The sequence below is a fragment of the Erithacus rubecula genome (assembly GCF_903797595.1).
Source record: "Erithacus rubecula genome assembly, chromosome: 22".
NCBI lineage: Eukaryota > Metazoa > Chordata > Aves > Passeriformes > Muscicapidae > Erithacus > Erithacus rubecula.
The window spans coordinates 1,984,012-1,997,058 of NC_136674.1; the positions used below are offsets into that span (position 1 = coordinate 1,984,012).

Genomic DNA, 13,047 nt, shown 5'->3' on the forward strand with positions numbered 1-13,047 from the left:
GTTTGAATACTCTAAAACTTTCCTGCTACCATTCTGGAAAAGTGGAATTGCTGTTACAGGCAATGGTTTGCAATAAGAAGGAATAACCAATCTGGAAAGTGAGAGGAAATGAAGGAAAACTGTTCATTTGGGATAATATATATAATACTAACATGTATTTTTATAAGTATTACAAAGAGCAATGTGTGTATACACATACTCTGCCATCTACTTGAGCATGTTCTATAATGTCTTTAATGTTTTAGAGTTATTTTTGTTCTCCCTTCATACAAAGACTCAATATTGAAACCCAAAGCACAGGACTTCAGTCATGAGGAACAAAGATGTTCTTCTGGTTTTTACAGCTGATAAATTTGTTTTCAAGGCACACATTGGAAACCAAACAGAACATGTTTTAGAGAAGAAACCCTTATTGATACATGTTTTTTTGGGATATAGTATTAGCATCTCTGTGAAAGCATTGCATTAAAATTCTCAGAATCAACACAGTAAAATTTTTTCCTAGTTTGCCACACAGTTTTCATTTGGGATGTGAACAGTATAGCTTTTGGAATGGCATAAAATGGAGAAAATTCTAACCAGTCTGAGGTGTGTTGGTGGATTTCACAACTCCCTGGATAGTTAAACAATATTGCATTGGTACCTGTGATTCTCAACACACATAGTTTGAAATATTTATATAATATGAGGGATAGTTTTACTTTTTCTTTTGGAATAACAGCACTTGTAGCTGTTCAGTGAGAGGAGAGTTTGCTGGTGCTGCTCTTTTGTTGTGTGAATTTCACATATGAGGAGCTTTAGACAAGAATTTTGGAGACTGTTCAATATAAAACTCTGAGTGCAGCCCACACTGGGAGCCTCTGTACCTCCTGTCTGGTTAGAACAGTATTTATACATTTGCTACCAGACCTTTTTCCTTTTTTTTTCCCCCCTGGTTTAAAACTAACTGTGAATCAAGGCCAATGGTCTTAAAGGTCACCTTCTGTACTGGAGCTATAAAAAGTTCTAATTTGTGTTGATGGACATGAGTGATTATCAGTGTCAGAATTTGTTTAGCTAGTACCCATTATAAATTGTTTAAACATCATCATTATGGCCACGGGATTTAAAATCCATGTGGGATTTTAATGTCCATGCTGAAATCAGCTCTGCTTTTGTACGTGAGGTTTTGGCTGACAGAACTTCACCCCGCTTTCCCCAAAATCTCCTTTTTGTGACTCAGATGAGGATGGGGTGGGATGGAAGGTGAACCTCTGCCTCAGAAGGGAATTGTGAAGACAGTGACCATGGGAGAATGTGAAGTGCTCAGATAATTCACTGAGTGCCAAGGTCACAGTGTTCAAAGTCACTGTTCTGCAAACACAGAAGTCCCTGTTTCAGTTACATCAGATTAAGATCTTTTAGCCTTTAAGTGCCACTTGTGCTTTAGATTTTATATTTTTTTTCCCTTAAGAGGACAAAGAGCAGCTCTGAGAAACACCAGGAAGGTCCATTGCCAGGGCTGGTTGTATTTAGCTGAGTCAGAGGGAGAACTGAACTTCTCAGAGGATCTGTGCTTGCACAGTTCAGCTGTAAAGAGGAGAAATGTGCTCCTGTGTGTGCTGCACTTTTTGGTTAGGGTACATTTTCTTGTCCTCCAGCTCTTGCATTGTGAGGCAACACTTACTGCACTCATATTTTTACCCAAGAGCATTCTGGAAGGTTTTTAATGAGGGCATAGCATGTTCTGAACTGAGGAAGCTCATTTACTTGCAGATGAAAGTTAGCCCATCACCTGATGATCCTTTCTCTTTGATCTGAAATTGTAAACAGCAAAAACAAAATCCCTGAAAACAGCATTATCTCAGCCTAGGACAAATAAACGTAACGATAGCATCAGCTGGCTGCTGGCCAGCTCCTCTGTAATCCTTTACTCTGTCAGATTTTTGTTATTCCCACTCCCAAAGTGCAGCTAGAGCTGACTTCAGCTGGAGAAGGTAAACAGAGGGAATGATAAAAACATTCCAGCCTGGCTGCCGAGGGACACGCGCGGTGTGACGCTTTTCCAGGGAATGTTCCAGTGTTCCACTGATGTGATTTCAGACTCTTCAATGGGAATGGAATCAGTTGTGATTCCAACTGTTCAAGGTTGTGTCCACCCTCTGCCCAGGTAGTGAAATACTGGAACAACTGCCAAACATTGGAACAAGTTCCAAACATTGAATGTGAATCTCCAGTTCCTTCCTGTCTGTGACGTGCTTGTAGTTGCAGTTATTGGAACAGTTTCTGGAAGGGAGACCTTCCTATTTCTAGGAAAGAAGCTGGGGATGGGCTTGAAATAACCAGGATTGTTTTGGGGAAGTTGGTCAGTCTGGGATGGAGCTGACAGGAAGAAGCTGCTGCAGTCAGAAGTAGCTTGGCTGCCCTGGGGAGAGGGAGCCCTGAGCAGCAGCTCAGTCCTTAACAGAGAGCTCAGCTCTGGTTAAAGAATCTCCTACATTCTGCCCTGGCTTTTACACAGAACTGAAATCACTGCTGAGGACTTGGGGAGACAGAGTTTGGTCTGATAAATCATATTGTGTAGACCATGATTTTATTATTTTTTCATTTATGTTTGTTGCTACATCATTTCCTTAATTTTCTCAGCCAAAAAAATTCACATACAGACCAGTTCTTTAATTTATTTTGACCCTTACCTCCTCAGGACTGCTGCTCTTTCTCATTGTTTAATGATACTGCTTTTTTCTTTCTGCCATCTCCCTGCACAGCATAATTCAATACTTGAGTCCTGTGCTTCAGATCAGGGTGTTATTTCTCTGTGACACAGCACAGTGATCATGAACAGGTCACGTTCCTGTTGCAGCACTGCTGGTCCTACTCTCCAAGTTTAATTAAATGCAATAAAATGCACAAGAATATACAGATTGCACCTGGTGTAACTCCACACGACTTACAGAGGGGTGGTAGCAAGAAAATAAAAGAATGCTAGGAAGATCAAAATGTAGTTTATTTCTTGTTATTATTGTTGAAATCCAAGGTTCAGCATTGTGAGGTTGGTTTTCCAGCTGCTACATGATTTACCTGGACACAGTCCTGTGCCTGTTTGAGCAGGGAGGTTGGATCAGATGAGCCTCTGTGGCTCCTTCCAACCCCCCATGCTGTAATTCTGTAACATCAGAAATTATTTTTTGATCTGTACAGTACTGAAAGCTGATCCTCAGTAGCTGTTGACGTGTGCTGTGTCCTTGGAGCACTCTGTATATTAAATTACCCAACTGTGTCACTCAGGGCAGGCTCTGAGTGGTAGCTACAATTTAATTCAGTTTTCTGGAGGATTTTACATCATAATGTTCTAAACACTGGGCAATAGAAAAGTGGAAGTTAGAAAGAATCACAGAGGAGTAATTGGAGGGGAGCAGGAGAAGACAGGAAGCACATTGACCTTTTGGAGTAAGTCCAGAGGAGGCCACCAAAATATTTAAAGGACTGGAGCCCCTCTCATATGAGGAAAGGCTGAGAGAATTGGGGCTGTTCAACCTGGAAAAGAGGAGACTTTGGAGTGGTGTATTTGTCACCTTCCAGGACCTGAAGGGAACCTGCAGGAAAGATGGAGAGAGTCTAGGACTGAAAAGAATTTGAAAATATCTTAAGGGTTCCCAAATTAAGCAAAATCTCAGCTCTGTACTTCCCTTTACTGGTCCAGAGAGAAGAGGATAGATAAAATTTTAAAATACAGACTTGAGTATTAAATGAGACATTGACCTTGAGCTATAGAATAAACTTTGCATCGTGAGAGATCTGGCATACTTTGTACTTTATTAACATATATCTGTAAACACTATGGGGTCTTGATTGATCTTTGGTATCTAAACATTACATCATAATTAACAACAAATCCAGAAATATATTATAAATACATGAAATAATAGTACATTAACCTAAAGAACAGCAATAAATTGCAACGCTTAGCATAAACTTGAAAACCACTAATGGGCCACTGTGCAGTTTGTTTATACACTGAGCAGTTGAGAACTCAGCATAATGTACAGGAACGTGGTGGGGAGCAGCACAGCCCAGGCTGTAATTTATAGGGGTTTATTCATGGACACAGCTGATTTTTGAAGTTGGTTCTGAGTCTGCCACGATGAGCATTGTCCTTTCAGCCTGTTCTCCTGGAGAGTTCTGGGCTCCTTCACGTTGCACAGATGGATCTGTGCTGGTTTGATGTTTAATTTACACCCTTGGAATTGGAAATATTCTCTGAATCACATCCTTGAACTGCCTGTGGTTCTGCTGCTCCTCTTGTATCTGTGAAAGACAAACGAGGCCGTGTTTGAGCAGCGGGTGAATCACGTGGAGCTCTTTGCTTCATACCCTGTAAATCTCAACTCATTGCACACTCTTCTGTCATCACTTTTTTCCATGTTATACTGAGCATTAAACCCTTCTGCCTTTGTGGTTTCAGCCATGTTTTAGACAACCATGGCCACTCTGACTGCAGCCAGTGTTTGTGAGCACTGTTTTAAAGAGAGCATTTGGGATTATGGCGTTCCATGCTTTCTTCCTGTAGATCAGGAATATTTTTTTTTCTGTGTAATGTTTACACTGAGGAAAAAAAACATCCTGTAGTGATTGTTTCCCAGTTTCTTGGCTGGGGCTGTCATTTGCCAGGGCTGTTGTGTGTAGTTTTTGAAACAACATAACCCTCAGGGTGCCAACTGGAAACTGAGTATTAAAGTAGAAACACACAGTTTTGTTGCATGGTACAGTGAGATGGAATTTTTTTCTCTGTCATCTCATAGTTCTCTTGTAACTGAGAGTGGCAGTTTCTACACAGTTCATATGTTTGGTTTTGACTGGGAGAATTTGCCACTTTAACAGCAAGAACTGAAATACTCTTGGTGCCATCCTTTTCCCTGACTCCACAGCCTTTGGGGTTTTTTGGAGCCCTTATTAATCCCTGTGGGGTCTCTAATCCCTTCTGAGCAATCTGTTAAGGTGAAACACTTTGTAAGCAAACTTGGAGCTCTGAGGGCTGCACTATGGGTTGGTCAGAGCTGGATCCTGAAGTGCCAGAGCTGTCAGGTTTTGGGGTCAGAGCTGGATCCTGAGGTGCCAGAGCTGTCAGGATTTGGGATCAGGGCTGGATCCTGAGGTGCCAGAGCTGTCAGGATTTGGGGTCAGGGCTGGATCCTGAGGTGCCAGAGCTCTCAGGTTTTGGGGAGCTCACTGAGCTGCATGGTTGGCAGCTCCTTTGGGGATGTCACCAGGACTGAAAGGAGCAGGTGTGTAGTGCTGGGTGTAGTTTATCTCAGTAATGTTGATGAAGCATTTTGTGTTGTGACAGTCTGTCAACCAAATATCTTGTCACAAGTCACAAGACTTAAAACCTTTTTTTATCTCTGAAGCTTCAGGGCTGCGTTGGAAACTTGCACTTTGATGAATACTTTGCTGCTTTTGTCTGGAATAGCTGGAGTGCATTTCTGGAATATTTGTCAAGATTTTATCAGTGTTTACTCCAATTTGAGTACCTAGTGTATTGTAAAACTGGCTTCAATGAAATCTTCAAGAATTTTATTTAGTTTATGCTGTTTAATAATATAATGAAAACTAATCCTTCGTCTATATGATTGTTTGCTGTTCTAAATCCCACTTGTGTCCATGGTTCCTTTTAGTCAGCTTTTACCTTTAAAAACATTTTTGCAAGAATTGTTTCAGGACTTTTTTTCTCTATGAATAAATCATTTTAACTTTGACTACTTGTTTTCTTGAGTTGTCTGCCAGGACGGGCTTGGAAACAAACTTTAATCTCTCTTTTAAAGCATTCCTTCGGGAACAAGAATTTGCTTTCCATCAAAGCGTTGTGTAAAGCACACTTAAAAGAGAATTAAATCCTTCTGGACTTCATATCTGAGATCTATGCAAGGAGTAACCATAGTGGAAAATGTTTAACTGTATTTTTATATTTGCTTCAAAACTGACCATTTTAAGCTAAAATAAGACTTGTGCCAGTATTTGTCAAAATCAGGCCCAGCGTTGAGATCTCTCTCTTTTCTTCTCATCCCTCCCTTTTCCCGTTTTTGGGCAATCTCTAAAGATTAAACAAGCAAATACAAAACATGTAATTGAAACAATTTCCCAGCTCTTTTTAGAACGAAATTCTGTTTGAAAGCTACACCAAGATCTTGTGGCTTTCTTCAGCACTTCACAGCATAGCTTGTTTTGATAACCTCAGAACATTTCGAAAAAGACCCAAAATTTGTGAATTACAGCGCATATACCGAATAGTAACACACACCAAAACAACTACACAACAACAAACACTAATACACACCAAACCTCAAATTATTGCCTAAACACGAGGGATTTCTTTCCCCTTTACAGTCCAGCTCGGCGTTGAGACACCACCCCTGTGCTGAGGTGTGCAGCTCAGTGACTCCATCCCCCTGTTTTGCAGGTGCAGGACATCTCCTTCAGCCACGACTGCCGCTGGGTGGTGGTCAGCACTCTGCGGGGCACGTCCCACGTGTTCCCCATCAACCCCTACGGGGGCCAGCCCTGCGTCAGGACTCACATGTCCCCACGCGTGGTCAACCGCATGAGCCGCTTCCAGAAGAGCGCGGGGCTGGAGGAGATCGAGCAGGAGCTGAGCTCCAAGCAGGGGGGACGCTGCAGCCCCGTGCCCGGCCTGTCCAGCAGCCCCTCTGGCTCTCCTCTTCATGGTAAATCTGTTTTTTTTTTTTTTTCTCCCTCTCCATCGTGAGGATGATGAGGATTTCAGAAAATGAGGCGCCGTGGGTGTGGTGTGAAAAGGTGTGATGCGTGCGGATAGTGCAGGAATGAGGCCGAGGTGGAAACACAATTCTGGTTCTGCAGGTTGCTTTAAGTAAATGATGCTATCACAGGTGTGTTAATAATTGCTGCTCAGCTGAAAGGTTGGGGGTCTTTAGGTTTCATACAGTCAGTGAACTGGTCTACATTCAAAGAGTTTTATTGCCTAAAATTCTCCTTGCTCATTGGCCTTGATGATCACAAAGCACATCTGGATATCTGCAATAAATACTGCTCGAGGAGAAATGTGGGGACAAGGCAGTGAGAAGCTGATGGCACTGATTTGTGTGTGCATTTTTGTGTGTGGGAACAATGAGACAAATAATGTGTAAAGGTAAAACAATCTGTAAGAATTGATCTATCTCCATCCTGTTCCTGTGGATGTATGTGCCTTGGAGAAACTTGAAGGATGTCAAGGGGAGCATCAAAAAATGATCAAAAATTATCAGTGTCACAGCTTTTCCAGTTTTGTCTTTTCTTTCAGCCTTCCTCTTTCATGAGGTCTGTGCTAGAAGCTGCTTTGTTTGCATTCAAGACTTGCTGCATCCTTATGCCTCCTTTCTGTTGAGAATAAGTCACAAGTTCCATGGAAGTGAAAGTTTGAAAAGCAGTTTGTTTGGGGTAGCCACCCTTTTCCAGTCTGAGAGTATTAAAAATGGCCAGGAACAGTCCCTCTTCCCCAATTATGAGTAGGATTAGGAGCTGTTGTGAAAGCCCAACTTTGTGCTGGGCTTTCTGCTATAGAGAGAACCTTTGTGGGATTTCTGAATCAAAGGAACTGTTTTATGACTTGGTGATTATTAAGGGAACCAGACTTGTCTCAGACCAACCCTCTCTATTTTTGCTTTTCTTTGGACTTCTCTGAACAAAGGTTTGTGCATGGCTGTTCTGGAACCATCCTCTTCTGCCTGGAGCCACTGGAAGGCACCCAAAATGTGCTCTGAACTTTCTTCCTCTTTGGAGACAGTTGTGTATCTACCATTTCACTTCCTCTCATCTCTGTTCAGCAGCTCAGCCTGAAACAGGCTGGGGAGTGCTCTAAAGGTTTGCTATGGCACATCCAGCTGCTTTTAACTGTGGACATCATGGAGAGGAGAGGAAGGAACTGTCAATTTGTGTGACTATCACCCAGCCAATTCTATTTTCTGTCAAGGGAAATGGCAGTAAGTTGTTGCCTTTACAGTAGTCTGAGGTGCATTTGAAGTTTTGAATAGATTTGACACTTTTTAAAAGGAAGAATCAGTTTCAGGATGCTCAGTGGTGGAGGTAGGAGACAGATGTGCATGGACCACTCACTGAGAGAAAGGCAGCAGCTTTTAGGGGAGTGCCTCAAGAGTTCTGGGGTTTCAGTTTCCAAATGTCTGTCTTGAAAGATAATAAATCAGATTTCTTTCAAGATCTCAGTGCATTTGTGACTGCTTGAAAATTGGCTCTGTTTAAAACAATCAGCTCCACTGGAAGTCTGCACATGGGTGCTGAGAATTAAGGCAGGAAGGTGACTTTGATTCCTGGAGGACTTCACACAGTTTGTGCTCATCACTTCTGCAGTGCAGAAGTTGGGCATGTGCTGTAACTGTGTGTTGGTAACTTGCAAAACTTTATGTGAACGTTTTCCATGAGAAATCTGTGAGGATTGTGTAGAGGAGTTAGCACAGATGTCTTAAAAAAATTAGGGAAAAAAGATAAAATAGTTGTGTTTGAAAGAATCCATTTGTAAAAATACTGTAATATTTTCTGTAATTTTATTGCTGCTTTTTCATTTCAGTAATCTTTCAGTTCCCCTGGATGAAGGCAGGCAGGATATTGAACCCTATTCTAAGCTTTTTTTATAAAAAGCCATTTATCATCAACTTGTAAAAAGCCCCTGAAGTTCAGAGTGACTTTCAGCAGAGGAACTGTGTGTGTGTGGGGCAGCAGGATTAGCCAGAGACCGATGATTATTTTAATTTGTGAGGCAAGATGTGTTTACTCAGATTGTAACAGCTCCTTACCATATTATAATGTTAAATTATTGTTGTTTGGAGGAGTCAGGGCAGTCTGGTGACAGAAGTGTAAACGAGTGCTAGAAACAGAAAAGAGCAGTTCTGGGTTTAATTCTTTGCTTTATTTCTAACTCGCTCTGCAAGCCTTGGTGAGTTTTATTCAGCTGATTTTGTCTGTCAGCTCTCTGCTGTGTGACAACAGTAATAATCTCTGTGTTCCCCGAGTGTGGAATGACTTTAATTTTGTTGCTTTCTTCAAGAAGAATAACTGTTATGTTCCTTAATCACCCCTCTAAGTGCAGCTGATTAAAATGGAAATAAAGCCAGGGACCATGTCCTGGAGAGCACCATTGCTCTGGGACAAGGTGTTGATTAAGTGACTGATTCAGAGGAGATCGTGGCAAACTGGAGGATTTTTCTGTGTGGAATCATATCATCACGATTTTTCTCTGACATATTTTCCAGTTTTCAGTAAACCATACATTAAAAAAACTGCTTTTAATCTTTCTGCTCAATTCCTTTTGCATTGCAGACTGCACTGGCTTATCTTCCCTTTTGCTTAGCAATTGTAACTTATTGATAATAACTTGTGATTAGCTTTCATTCTTGTAAATATTTTCAGAGCTCGGGCTCTGTCGTATTTTTCTCACTCGTTTTTTTTTCCCTCCTGGTTTCAAAATGAAACTGTTTGCTGTGTATATAGTAGCAAGGCAATCTATTTACATTGTGTTGGAGCACCCCAGGACTGTTTATCCACACAATGTCAGCCTTTGCTGGGGGTAGGGATGATTTCATTTCCAAATGAATCATTGTTTGGCTTTGTTCTTTCCAGCAGAATTGAGTAAACTGTTAAATAGAGGATGATAAAGAGATATTTCCTTTGCACCTTGTATAGCCGACAGAGATTTTGTTTGGGCTGTTCTGTCTCTTAATGCAGAGAGCTGTATTTTTGTCATTCCCTTGGATTGCCAGAGTGTGTTGTGAGGAATATCTGAGTTATGTTGGGATCCTTTTATGGGCTTTTACTATTATAAGACTATTACATCAGTTGGTTGTTGGGGTGAACAGTAGGGTAAAATCTGGCTTTATGTGACCATTTTACCTGTATAAAATTGGGTTTGTGGTCCTTACCTGTCTCACAGGTACACTGTGAGGATTAAGGGATGAGTAGTTAAAGCAGAGCTGTGTCCTTGCTGATGCAAACTTCTCCCTGTTCTCTTCAGGACACCCACATGTGAATAGCAAAAAGCATTTAGCTGTAAAAATGCAATGCTTTACTTGGAAGGTTAAAAACTACATACAACCCCAATTATTTTAATCCTGCAAGTTAAAATTTACAGAATGTTATTAATTCTTGCTCTACCATAAGTGAAATAAAGTCTCTCTAGCTCTGCTCACTCAGTTTTCTCTGTTGCTGGTTGCAGGAATTTCCAGTACTAGAACAAATAATAATCCAGCAAGTTAACATTGGATCTACAGCTACACATCCACACCTACTAAAAATATTCCATAATAATATGATACTCTCTGAATTTGCCTTGCATTTCATTGGGGATTGAAGTATTTATTTAATAGCCAGAAAACTGTTCATAGTACGCCGTGGTTCTGTTTCAGATTTAGTACCAGTGCTGAGAGGGAGTATATAAATTTAGAATTATGAAAAAACCATGTTGTTCTTGATACAGCATGTTCAGGCTTGTATTTATTGCTTTATAAATATTTTAGCATGGCACATTTACAAAATCTTTCTTAAGTTTAAAAATCCAAAGCTTTTCTCTTGCTTTTCCTTCATTTGTCACAATTGCAACGTGATTAAAATCGGAGCATAAAACTGGAAGTTTGATAAACATGCAGCCTGAGATGCTTTACATATTTTCACGTTACTTTTCACTATTTCCCAGAGTGAAACTCCTTTTACTAGAAGAATTCTTATGGGAAAGCAGAGTTGAAAGGACTGACATCATCAGCCCTTCCTGAAAAACAGATTGGTTTCCTTTAAGTAACACTCACTTAAGAAACCACCTATTTAGAGAGAGGCAGACAAAAATAGTTTCAAAGAAAATTAACTGTATAATAACTTAAAGCACTGGTGGGCAGTTCCTTCGCGCAACGCTGTGAACACGAGCTGAAAAGGCTTCTTGGAAAACTCTCCATTAAGTTTAATTTTTCTCTTTGCAGCGTCTCAAGTTTGCGGGGAAACAGCAGAGCGAGCCGCAGCACCGGCCCGCGTTGTTTAACGTGCTTTTAACATTCCTATCGCGTCATTTTCGTGTTTCTGCAACGCGTCACACTCGGCTCTTTTTTTAAATTTAAGCGTATATCGAATAATTTCGAAACAATTTCTCGTAATTCCTTTTGCAGCCGCATTTCTCGGCGGAGGTTTCGGCCCGGGCGCGGCGCGTCCTGCAGGGGGCGCCCTCCCCCCGGCCATGGCGCCTCAGGCGGGGCCGGCCCTGAGGGGGACGCGGCGTGGAGCGCCCGAAACGCGCGCAAATGGTGGTGGAGAGGATAAAACCTGCTCTTTTTCACTGATACGGCTACCGAGCCGCCTCGTATAGGGGTTATAAATATTTATTTATTCGCAAATGTAAACCCTCCACGTTCTCTGTGCTGCCCGGAGCATCGAGTGTCTTCGCGCCTTCACCTGAAGTTCATCTTCATGGTTTTAAGGCAGCTGGGGAAAAAACCAGAATTAATTTACCCGATGGGAATTTTCTGCTAATGACTTTTAGGGACCATTCTGTGATTTTGTGATGATTCTTTCTGAAGCAGTACCAGTGCTGGGGATGGAAGGCCCCTCGTGTAAGGCTGGGAGAAAACGTGGGAAGAGGTGGAATCACCAGTTTGGGAACCAGCCAGAAACTTACTATGTTTGCTGGGGTTTAGCTGCCTTTTTTTTTTTTTTTTTTGGTAATGGGTAGAGAATCAGTGGAGTGAAAGAAGTGGGTGGTGTATTTTGGATAGTTTTTGAAGTGGAAGGAAAAGATCCATTCCCTTCAGATAAGTAGGGAAGTAGACTGATAAATTCTGTCACAAGGGAAGTTCGTGTCTGTACATCAAGTGTTTCTAAAGCAGGTTTTTGTAAACAGCATAGATCGAAGACTGGGGCATGTTTGTGTTGGTATTTGAAGGAGAATTTTCAAATATTCTGGATAGATTGAAAATTGAAGGAGACAGACATCAGAAGGGAATTGCAGCTGTGGAGATAGGGAGTGTAAAAATCTATCAGTGAGTGATTTAGCACAGCAAATGCTGTAGCAGTGGTCAGGGCAAACTGTTCCAGAAAGGTTGTGGGTAGACAGACAGAGGGGAAATAATCAGCAGTGCACAGGAGACCGTGATGGCAGAGATGGATCACGAGGGGAAGGGAAAGGGGAAGGCAGAGAGGAGTGGGATTGCCACAGATGTGAACGTCCCACTGAAGTTTTCCTGTCAAGATGGATGATTTCAGTCTTGGTAACATCAAATGGAATGAAATTTTGAAAGGGTCAAGTGCTGATGTGTCAGAGTCAGGTACTGAGGGAGTCCAAGAAGTGGTAACTGGAATTTTAAGTGTTTGTCTGAAAACGACCTAATGAATGACAGCTTGTAATTCTATGGTTATTTCAATTGTTCCTTCGATCACTCCCTCTTAGTTTACAGTAAACCCATGTTTTTCCATCCACAAATCTCCCAGCTAACCAGGTACATAAAAGGCAGGCTAGTGCATTTCCTTTTTGTACACTGCAAGAAGTAATAACATCCTGCAGCTGATGCAGTTGCTTTGATGGGGTTGTGCAGTTGCCAATTGGAAATTGATAAATAATGATATTAAATTGATAAATAATGATCCATGAGAAGGAACGTGCTCAACTTTACATCTTCTCAGCGTGTCAGTGCGGAGGGTTAGGTACACTTGTGTACAGCTGAAATGAGTGTGATCAGCATAAAAGCCATGGACTGAGATTTGGAGTAACAGTCCAGCTGAAAAGAGCTGGTCACTGAAGGAGTGACACAGGAAAGATTCTCTGCATGGTTCATGGCCAAAGCACAAAGGGGAAAGGCTGGAATTAGGTCAGGAGAGTGGACATTGCAATCCAGATATTCGTTGGTGGGTCATGGAATGTGAGTGGTTCAAGGGAGCTGCCATCAGTGAAATGACAAAAAGGAGTTTAGCTCACCTGATACAAGCCTGTAATATGTTGGATCAGAAGGTGAGAAAGTAGAATCTAGAGTTTTTCAAGAGACTGTATCAGCTGAAGGAGGAGGTTTAAGT

At 41.6% G+C, this 13,047-nt stretch overlaps 1 protein-coding gene across 12 annotated transcripts in view; it reads left to right on the forward strand.

The window, feature by feature from the left end:
• BCAS3 (BCAS3 microtubule associated cell migration factor) overlaps positions 1 to 13,047 on the forward strand; it is a 292,321-nt gene that overhangs the window by 73,373 nt on the left and 205,901 nt on the right. For all 12 annotated transcript variants that reach the window (XM_079325188.1, XM_079325189.1, XM_079325191.1 and 9 more), the window contains exon 15: positions 6,437 to 6,701. In XM_079325188.1, the coding sequence (XP_079181314.1) occupies positions 6,437 to 6,701 (265 nt within the window). The remainder of the gene's footprint in view (positions 1 to 6,436; positions 6,702 to 13,047) is intronic.